The sequence below is a fragment of the Acyrthosiphon pisum genome, chromosome A1, assembly GCF_005508785.2.
Source record: "Acyrthosiphon pisum isolate AL4f chromosome A1, pea_aphid_22Mar2018_4r6ur, whole genome shotgun sequence".
NCBI classification, from domain to species: domain Eukaryota; kingdom Metazoa; phylum Arthropoda; class Insecta; order Hemiptera; family Aphididae; genus Acyrthosiphon; species Acyrthosiphon pisum.
In genome coordinates this window covers 17,690,709-17,701,759 of record NC_042494.1, presented here as the reverse complement: position 1 = coordinate 17,701,759, position 11,051 = coordinate 17,690,709, and the positions used below count along the sequence as shown (strand labels likewise).

The window sequence follows — 11,051 nt, the reverse complement described above, 5'->3', positions numbered from 1 at the left end:
CCGTTTCGCCCAGAGTAGTTTAGACCAATTTAAAATTAAGTTGACAATAATTATAATATTTTAATATTTGAGAATTATTTAGCGTTATCCAAAAAACATCACAAGGAGGCGATACTCTTTGTTTTCCAAAAAAGAAATGAATTTAACAAATCTAAAATGTAGTCTACAATATTTATTGATACATACACTTTATTTTCATTATACACTTACTCTTTATGAATTCATAGCGAGAAAATCCATTTTTATTGTGAAGTAAATTTTATTTTTTAATAATACGTTTCTATAAATATTGTGGAGTAAATTTTATTTTTAATATTACATTTTTATAAATATTGTGGACTAAATTTTAAATTTGTTAAATGTATTTCTTTTTTGGAAAACAAAGAGTATCGCCGCCTCCTCGTGGTGTTTTCTGGATAACACTAAATGATACTCAAATATTAAAATATTATAATCATTGCCAACTTAACTTTAGATAAGTGTAAACTACTCTGGGCGAAACGGGAATCATATAGAAACAACATTTGGGCAAAACGGGTACCCGGGTGAAACAGGGATGGTAATTTTTTGGGCGAAACGGGTTCCGCCCCAATTTATCAGGACTTGCATATTAGAACTGCGAAGACTAGTTATTATTTAATTACTTATTTATTTATACGTTTTGATGTTTGGTTTTATTTTGACCTGTAGGCACCCGTGAAAATAGGTATAAGTTATAACTTTGTACAGTTCATAATTTTAAAGTAATTTTCAAGATAATTGGAATAAAAATTGCTTATATTTCTTTAGGAAATGGTTCAAGCTAAAGACCCACCAGCTCACTATTTATCTAGACTCCGTACATATTTAGATCCAAAAGCTTCCCGAAGTTCAAGAGTAAGTGAGTTTTTTATTAAAAAAAAGCTAAGCATATATTTATTATATAATCATTAATGTTATTACTAAACGTCAATTTATGTTTTATAGAAACGAAAAATGGTCGGAGATGCCACTTCTACACAGGTTTTGCGGGATCTAGAAATATCTCTTAGGACCAATCATATAGAGTAATATCAGCATTTATATTGGATATGTTAAATTTAATTAATACCTAATGACAAACATAATCAATTTGATCAAATAGGTGGGTTCGTGAATTCCTTGATGATCAAAATCATGGTTTGGATTCGTTGATTGACTATCTTAGCTTTAGATTAGTGATGATGCGCCATGAATATAGGTCTTGTGCTGATGTGACTAATGTCTCGACAGAAAAAATCAATCAAGGTAGGTATCTGAATGTTTTAGTTTATATTTTTAATCCAATAGTTTCGAAATCATTTTATTTTAGAGTTTGTTTTGTTTACGTTTATTTATAGGTAATCATATTCACACAAATGGCATTAGTAACGGCAATGTAACGAATCACGCGAGACCTACTTTAGACGTACTAGATAGCCCTGGGATCAAACGGAGATCGCGACACGCTGCAAAGTTAAATATGGGCGATACCAAAGATGATATACACGTTTGTATAATGTGTTTACGGGCTATCATGAACAATAAGGTGAGAACTTAAATAAAAAATTGACAGTAAAACGTTTTATTGAATTCAATATTAATTAGAATATGGTTTGAAGCTTGGCTTGTGTAAATATTAAAAATGATAAGCGGCTATTTGTTAAATTAAAAATGGCGTTTGACCTAAATGTTTGCTTCATATTTTTCTGTATTGATTATACATTTGAACTTTAATCAAACCTAGCACATTTTTTTTGCCAGCTTTATGGTATTTTCATTAAGGTCTTGTATAGTTTGTACATGTACAATATTTGTACAATGTGACCTTTAAAGGTTAATATGCACTTTCAACATATGTTTAGTTTTCGTGTCATATAAATTACGTACTTATTTAAAATAATATGCAATATAGAATATCGATAAATCAAAGCTCCAGGGAACAAAAAAAAATACCGAAAAACGCATTGTACCGTTGCCAAGTCTTTTGATCAAATAATGGTGGAAGGGAAAGGACACAAAATTAATAAATATAGTAAATTGTGCCACTGTATAAAATATTAATTTATTATGCATTATTGGCGAAAGCCTAAGTCAATTTGATCAAGATATGACAGCGCAAATCACGATATTTTGACTCTGACGTTACATAAATTATCTTATTATTTAAAATTTTAACCGTCTGTTTCATAATATTTTTAGCAAGTAGAAAATAAAAATCAATATTATGTTCGTACTTTGTTTATGCAACTTATATACAAATAATTAATAAATAAAACTGGTTTAAACATTATAACTTATAAGTTGTATTTTTCACTTCGCACTTTAATATTGTCCATATAACTTAGAATAATTAAGTTGTTTCATTGTACATTTTAAATCGTTGTTAGAAATATGTAAACAAGAGAATTTGAGTATGGATTCTAAAAAAAATATTGTAATCCAACTTGTAATAACATTTGGAATAACAGGCCTTGGCATGAGCTTAAAATCAAATTCTACCTGAAGAATAATTAATAGAGACTGGCCTAGCAAATGAAAATAACTTTTGATCCAATCAAAATTAAACTAGTATAGTAAAGACGTTTGTGTTACAAGTATAATATAAAATTGTCCATTTTTATTATCTACTAGCTGCCCGACCTTCCTCCGGAAGAAATTATTTTTTTATAATTTAATTTATGACTATTTTTTGGCTTTACAAATAAATAATAATATAATATAATTACATATTATAGTTATCGTTATTGCCACTTTCTAAAAATTATATATCCTACATTTTGAATTCCACCACTGGAGTGGTAAATTGTATTCTTTTTATTATAGAATAGAGGCAAGGTAGAAAAAAATATAACAATAAATTATTTGTTCAATGAATAATATATATTTCAAATGGAAAAATGCAAGTGCAAACAAATAAATAAATAATTAATAATAATAATAATAATAATAATAAATAAACAAACAAACCGGTTTCCTTTGTCTCCAAAATCAAGTTAGATTCTTATATATATAGATAGATTACTAAAATAAAAAATAAATAATAGACAAATCGTGGGTATAAATTGTATGGTAAAAACGTTTATTTAAGAATCGAGGAGTTTATTGTTTACAATTTTTTTATATATTTTTTTATTTGTTATATTTTGGAGTAAATAAATTCGAAATGTAATACGTAACTTTTTTCAAAATATTATTTTTGGGAATTTTAAGACATAAGTAAATCTTAAATTATTTACTATTAATATTTTTTTTATACCTTTAGGCTTAATTTGCTCCAATTTTTCATTTGTCAGGTTTTTCTGTTACACTCTGTATATACTTATTATTGTAATAAATGATAATTCACAAATACCTCAAGTTGCATTGGATTTGAAATGTGACTAATGTTTTAAATATTCATCGTTTCTGTATCATTTTATTGTTTTTTTTACGTTTGTAATTTACAATAAAAGTGAATATATATTTAAACTATTTGTATGGTTGTAGAATGTAGATATTCATATGCTTCATATAGCTCTGCTGAAGAGTAGGTTCGAGTGTACCCCATTGAATAAGCCACTCAAATGTATGTGTTAAATTGGAATTCAATGATAAATCATTGAATACGAAAAATGATTTCGAGCGAAGACAGTATTGCTATTATAGTAATTTATTTACTATTATTATTAATGCGTTATGTTGAATTATTTTTTGCCGAAAACATGGCATTTGAAAAGGTCGTCGTTGTTGTGTGTATAAAATATAATAATATTCATAAAAGTTTCAAGTACTCACAAATAATATTTTTGAATTGCAATAAAATAACTAAAATCATTTTTGTTTATTTATTTAAATATCAAATTAGGATAAAATTTCAACTTCACATGTCTATAGAAAAAACTGTGCATATATATTTCGTATTTTTTTTGGTTTCAGTATGAACTTTTTATGAAGAACCTCGTATTAAATTTTTACTACGTATAGACAATTCTAATATAAACATATTTTAGTCATTTTTAAATATTTAAGTTAATTTGATTTTGAGTTACACAAAAAAAAATCAGGTTTGTCGGTTTTGCGTGAAAATTTTTTTTTCTTTAATTTTTTTTTTCAATTATTTAAAAAAGTACTTTTTCGAGTATTTTTAATTTTTCTTTCCTTAAAAGCACCATCTAGATACATTTCAGATCGAAATGTATGTTGCAGATCGAAGCTTTTTTTCCATTATAAAACGTGTACAGTGTACACAGACAAAACATTAAATAAAAAAACATTCATCATTGTAAAATTAATACCTATATTTATCTGAACACTCTGTTCTAACATTCTGTTCTATAACTCTAATGCGTAATCGGTGTTCTGAATGCTCTTCAATGAATTTAAATTATCATGGTTTAATTTACTGTTTCAGTATGGATTAAATATGGTGATTCAACATACCGATGCAATCAATAGTATAGCATTAAGTTTAATGCACAAAAGTTTGAGGTATATTATTATAATTTTGTATGTTTAAAATGAATATGTTTTTATAGCAATTTATATGTTTCAGGACAAAAGCTTTAGTTCTTGAGCTTCTGGCTGCAATATGTCTAGTCAAAGGTGGTCACGAGATCATTTTATCCGCATTTGACAATTTCAAAGAAGTCTGCCAGGAAAAGAAACGTTTCCAAACCCTAATGGATTATTTTATTAATTATGAAGTTTTTCACATAGAATTTATGGTGTGCTTAATTAAGAATTTTTGAAACACTTTTTATATTATATTAACAATTTTTTAATTTTATAAATCAAATGTTAGGTTGCTTGCATGCAATTCATAAACATAATTGTGCACTCTGTGGAAGATATGAATTTTCGGGTTCATCTGCAATATGAATTTAGTACTCTCGGGCTCGATGAATATTTAGTCAAAATTAAGCATACAGAAAGTGAAGAACTTCAGGTTCAAATTTCTGCGTATCTTGATAATGTATTTGATGTAGCAGCATTAATGGAAGATAGTGAAACTAAAACGGCTGCTTTAGAAAAAGTAGAATCTCTAGAAGACGAACTGGCACATGTATGTGAAAAAAATATCAAAAGTAGTTTTTACTAATAAACTCGTGCTAAGTAAATTTTAATTTTTTCAGGCACATGATAGGTTAGCTGAATTAGAACGTGAATCATTAGCCCAATTGGCTGCATTAGAGAGCTCACTTGGAATGGCTCGGGCTGAAAGGGATGCAGCAGCAGAGAGCAAACGTACAGTTGAAGAAGAAGTAGCAACACTACGGAGGGTTGTAAACGATCAAAAACGTGAATCTCAATCTCGGCAGTTCATGCTTGAAGAAAAAATTCAAGAATTGATTTCACGAGGAGCTCAACCAGATTTAAGTAATAATTTAGGCTTAATATTCATTTTTGTTTAAATTTCTAATAATTTTGTTTTCAGGCTCTAGCAGTGGAATTTCAAGTTGTTCCTCGACTGGAAGCAATAGTATTTCTGCATCACCCCCACCACCACCTCCGCCACCACCTCCACCGCCACCACCACCATCAACTACTGCTTCTTCAATAGCTATGCCACCTCCGCCACCCCCACCACCACCAATATCTCCAAAACCAACTGGTATACCTATTCCACCACCACCTGCCCCACCATTAGCGGGTACAATGCAAGCACCAGATGGTGCTATGACAATTAAGCGTAAAGTTCTGACCAAATACAAGTTACCAACTTTGAATTGGGTTGCAATGAAACCAAATCAAGTACTATTTTATCATTTTTACCATTTACATTTTTACTTATTATATTTATTTGTTTTATAAAATGTAGGTTCGGGGTACTATTTTTAATGAGCTAGATGATGATAAGTTACACTCTGTGATAGACTTTGGTCAGTTTGAAGAGAAATTTAAATTGACAGCTGCTGGTCGAGCATTGATTAATGGGAATTCTGACCAACATGACGGGTTAATGACATATCCGAGTAAACGAATGAAGAAACAAGATAATATTTCTCTTTTGGAACACACTCGCTTAAGAAATATTGGTAAGTATAGAAAACTATTATATTTACAAAATATCTTCTAATTTAAATTTAATAATAGCCATTTCAAGAAGAAAACTTGATATGCCAGTTGAACGTGTCATAATGGCTGTTAATTCATTAGACTTAAAACAAGTACCTTTAGAAAATGTTGAAATTCTTCAACGAATGATTCCTTCTGATCAAGAGGTAAATTTTGCTATTATATATTTATATTTCAAGTTTCTTCTTATTTATTTGTGCATATATATATCGAACAAGTTTTTCAAATTCTGAATCACTGTTTCCATTTCCACTGAACACTCCTTTTCTTAATATGGTCCGTAACATTGGATGATGTTTATATGCTATATCAATTATCAAACATTTTACCTTTTCTTTGTGTATTATTTCAAACTTGTTGCAAATATTTTGATTATAATCATTCATGATTTTAGACCAAGCATCATTTTGTTTTTGAATCTCCTTAATCCACTTAGTATTTTTTTTTACATCGAAATAATGTTTTCTGATATAGTAGCCCTTAAAATATTTTTGAATAATCGTAGCTGCTTTATTATAATAATCAATAGACATAAATACAAACGTTTTTATTGCTATATCATTGAATAACCTAAAATATAATAACATATTATACATATTACTAATTTAGGAAACACATACTTGTAATTAGAATACCTTCTGGTAATGTATCCCTTCCAATATTTTTGAATAATTTTAGCTGCAACATTTAATTTTGAAAAATACAGTCTTGTATAATAACCTCTGTAATGTCGTTGAATCGTTACTGCAGCAGTCTTATTTCCCTCAATAAATCGAGTCCCCATTTTTTGTTTCAATTGTAATGTATTATCTATGTTATTTTCATTACGAGTTATGTATTCAACAAAAACCATTATTTAAATTTGTGGTTGAAATTCAATTGTTTTGTGATTAAGAAATGTTTGTTTTGTTCATATTAACAACTAAAAATAACAGATGTTATTTATTAGTTGAAACCAACATTTTTAAATATTAAAATGTATTGTATTTTCTTAAAATGAATGCCATCATATTTAATACAAGGACTAAACTAGTCCTTGTATTGTAATCTTTTTAATTTGTATTAAACTTAAAATTCAAGTTTAAAATATTTATGTATATTTTTAAAATTTATTTGTGTATAAAAAAAATCATTATTACACCACTTTATTAATATTTTTACTATAGGTAAAAGCTTATAAGGAATATCAGTTGGAGAAAAAAGACATAAACATGTTAACTGAAGAAGATAAATTTTTAATGCAGTTAACTAAAGTCGAAAGACTTGCCACCAAATTATCTATAATGAGCTATATGGGTAACTTTATGGACAACTTACATTTAATATCACCAGTGAGTTTACTGATCTATGATTTCTGATGTGTCCAAACTTATTTATATTGTTTCAATTCTAGCAAGTGCACGCCATTATATCAGCTTCGAGTTCCGTAAAGAATTCCAAGAAACTACGTCAATTGCTTGAGATAATATTAGCATTTGGTAATTATATGAATAGTGCAAAACGTGGTCCTGCGTATGGATTCAAACTACAATCATTAGATACTTTAGTTGATACCAAGTCAAATGACAGGCGTATTTGCCTTCTACATTTTATTGTTGATACCATCAGGTCCAAAATGCCAGAAATCATGAATTTTGATTCAGAACTCATGTACATTGATAAAGCAGCAGCTGGTACTGTTAATTTTATATTATAAAATATTATTATTACTACTAAACATACATTTATATTATGTTTAGTATCATTGGAAAATGTTATAACTGATGTTAATGAGTTAGAAAAAAATATGGAAATCGTAAAAAAAGAATGTGAAACCAGAGGTTACGGAAATGCTCAACATGTAATGGTTCTTCGAGATTTCCTTAATAATTCTGAAGACAAACTTAAAAGGTTGAAAAATGAGACTAAAACTGCTCAAGAATCATTTAGGGATTGTGTAGAATATTTTGGTGAATCGCGTCGAGGTACAGATGCCAATACTTTCTTTTCCATGCTAGTTAGATTTGTTAAAGCATTCAAGGTAAACAAAGTATATATATAATTTAAAGTGCTAATAAATATATATGAACCACAATAAACATATTTTATGTTAATTATCATTCATGTTTAGTATTTTTCATTGCTATATTCAATATATAGTAGTGGTGTATTTAATATTCTTATTCATTGTAATATTAATTTAACTAAAAATTAGCTATTTATATTAAAAAACTATTATGAGTAAAGTATATTAAAGTTGTCTACAATTTTTTGTAGACGGCTGATATCGAAAATGAACAAAAAAAAAGATTAGAAGAAGCTGCATGCCAAATTAAATTAAAAGATAGTACTGAGAACCTAGCTGCCAAAAACAAAACAAATCAGAAATTGCAACAAGTATGTCCAATTTATTGTAAATATACAATTTAGATCGATTACAGAAGTTGTTGATTAAATAATTTAAGTTTGTGTAATATAACATTAATCTTGCATGTTTTATTGCAATGTTTTTATAATTTTTTTTATTAAGAAATAAATATTATTTTAATATTTTTCTTTTGTTTGCTTTTTATCTCTAAAGGTTTATGTTTGATGTATGGTTGTGGTATACTGGTATTACAGTAGTTGTAATACATTAAAAAAAGTATTTCATGTTTCATTATTTATAATTTAGATATAGTGTTTGTTTAAATTAAGAATTAATGTATAGTGTGGTGTTTGTATTTTGTTTTCTTTTACATTGAATGACAACATACTAATTATTAATTTAGAAGGCTTAAATCATTAGTATAAGCTCAATAATTTGCTTGGACCTGCACTGCATAACATGACTACTGGTGTTGGATCAGAACCATATTCATTTAGGTACCAATCCAATTATATTTAAAAATTTGTGTGTGGAAGGAAAAATGAAGTGCTCTAATATTAATGATTGAATGATTCTGTCTTACCTTGAATTGGATTGGTAAACATGCCTTGGGAATTTAATTTCTATTTTAAATTTATCATCCATTCACGATTCATCATAATATTATATTGTTCTGAATTCAATTTTACAGTTGTAGATTCACTACAATCGATCATTTTAATTGCAAACATAATAGATTTGTTGATACCTTACATAATTGTCTAACTTTTTAAGTACACATTTTTGTGTTTATCTGTGTGAGTAGAATCTTAAATTATTTGTGTAATTTAATTAGTAGATAATATTATAAGTGTATTAAACTAAAATATTTATAGTAGGGTTTTTTTTTATTTTGCTATATTTTGTTATAATTTACTATATTTTGATATTATTAACTAGTGTTGAAATTTAATTTATCAGTGTTAAAATATAAAAGTTGACTATTTTAATTGACATTTCATTTTTCTCTTCATTAACATTTTATAAATATTATTTTTCTGTGTGTTTGGTTCCTAAAACTTTTTTGAATTTAATTGATGATCATCATAACTCATAAGTTATACTATATATTATTTTTAGGAAGCTGTTATTAATGAACTGAAGAATAAGACAAAGATGGTAAAAGAAAAGAAATTGTTACACCAAGATGAAGTATACAATGGTGCATTGGAAGATATTCTCTTGGGTTTGAAAAATGAACCGTATAGGAGAGCAGATGCTGTTCGAAGGAGCCAAAGACGTCGCATAGACAGCAATCGATTGTCCAGGACATTGGAAGAACTTGAATTTTGAAATTCCTATTAATATGGTAATGCACAATAAGATTTAGTTATAATAATTTATTTTAATTAATTTTATTTGAGTGAAAAGATATGTTTTTTCTCCAAGTTTATTTATTACAGTACTCTAACGTCTAAATAACTAATTTCTACATATTATTTTTATAATCAGAGATCGAATTGTATGCATTTGCATATTTTAATCTATGTAATTTCATTGCAAAACTAACATTTATATCATTGTAAATTTAAAATAAAATAACTGTTATGCATTAATTTCATTTAATTTAATGTGATTCATATTTCAGTAAAAAAACATATTTAATATTTTTGATTTTAGTTGTTAATGAATAAGTAATGATAATCAAATTATTCATTACAATTAATACTAAAGAAAACATAAAATAACACAATTTAAAAAATGCCATTTATTTTCTAGATTAATACATTTGTATCATCTACATTCCACATATCCAAATACTCATGACTATACGTTAAATATTATAATTAAGTAATAAAAAAAAAAAAATGTATCGTTAATGTACTCATATTATTATTTTGTTTGTTTGTTATTTTACATGTTTATTCATTGAAACTATATTATATTTTTTTTTTTATAAGAATGATAATATTATGTTTTTAAGACTAGAATATTAGATATAATGTTAATTAACTCTGTCATATATACCGAGTGAGCCACTGAGGTTAAGTGTGTTAACTAAGATAAAAGGGAAAACTCAGTGGCCCACTATGTATATTTATATATAAATTATTGTCGCTAATAGTTATTTGTATTTTTTACCATTAAAATTAGTGTATATTATTTATTTTTATAACTATAGAATCTTCTTTTTCTGTAACTGCTAACTTATAATATCTTACTATGAAAAGGAAAGACTATTACAAAATTGTAAGTTGCTAGTAACAGAACTTAAGAATATTTTTTTTATAAAATATATATACATTATTTCTATATTTTACTAAACTATTTGAAAATTTTCATATGCATATGTTTTAAATATAATTTTCTGATTTTGTATCTTATTTTTATTCTTTGGATTTATTATCTAAATCAAAATTTACTAACAAAGTCCGTAAGTCATATTTTCCAGAAGCAATTTAATATTGACATATTATGTATATGATGATTAACAAACATTCAATTTTGAAATAATTATTCAAATATTTTTAGTAAAATATAGTTTTTGTAAACTTGATTTTATAAATAAAATATTTTATTAACTATTGGCATACAATTTATACCTTTATACATGTTAAAAATACAAATTTTTTAATATTCTTAGGCCCGTTTCACATGGACGCGTATCATA

The 11,051-nt window shown here is 26.7% G+C and overlaps 2 protein-coding genes across 4 annotated transcripts in view; one reads left to right on the top strand and one right to left on the bottom strand.

Moving 5' to 3' along the window:
- LOC100169327 (formin-like protein) overlaps positions 1-9,733 on the top strand; it is a 32,265-nt gene extending 22,532 nt beyond the window's left edge. For 2 of the 3 annotated variants that reach the window (XM_029486759.1, XM_029486758.1), the window contains 16 exons: positions 790-876; positions 967-1,046; positions 1,124-1,266; positions 1,359-1,546; positions 4,391-4,467; positions 4,532-4,703; positions 4,781-5,041; positions 5,112-5,355; positions 5,414-5,730; positions 5,798-6,014; positions 6,073-6,200; positions 7,221-7,385; positions 7,448-7,727; positions 7,794-8,074; positions 8,311-8,430; positions 9,521-9,733. In XM_029486759.1, coding sequence (XP_029342619.1) covers positions 790-876; positions 967-1,046; positions 1,124-1,266; positions 1,359-1,546; positions 4,391-4,467; positions 4,532-4,703; positions 4,781-5,041; positions 5,112-5,355; positions 5,414-5,730; positions 5,798-6,014; positions 6,073-6,200; positions 7,221-7,385; positions 7,448-7,727; positions 7,794-8,074; positions 8,311-8,430; positions 9,521-9,733 — 2,973 coding nt within the window. Of the gene's footprint in view, positions 1-789; positions 881-966; positions 1,047-1,123; positions 1,267-1,358; positions 1,547-4,390; positions 4,468-4,531; positions 4,704-4,780; positions 5,042-5,111; positions 5,356-5,413; positions 5,731-5,797; positions 6,015-6,072; positions 6,201-7,220; positions 7,386-7,447; positions 7,728-7,793; positions 8,075-8,310; positions 8,431-9,520 lie in introns of those variants that run through there. The other variant, XM_029486760.1, reaches the window with a different exon arrangement.
- On the bottom strand, positions 6,199-6,944 carry LOC107882772. Its single transcript, XM_016801668.2, has 2 exons — positions 6,690-6,944; positions 6,199-6,624 (listed from the first exon to the last, which is right to left on the bottom strand). Exons 1-2 carry the CDS (start codon positions 6,905-6,907, stop codon positions 6,222-6,224), a joined length of 621 nt encoding a protein of 206 aa, XP_016657157.1. The 5' UTR covers positions 6,908-6,944; the 3' UTR covers positions 6,199-6,221.
- Positions 9,734-11,051: the final 1,318 nt, after the last annotated feature.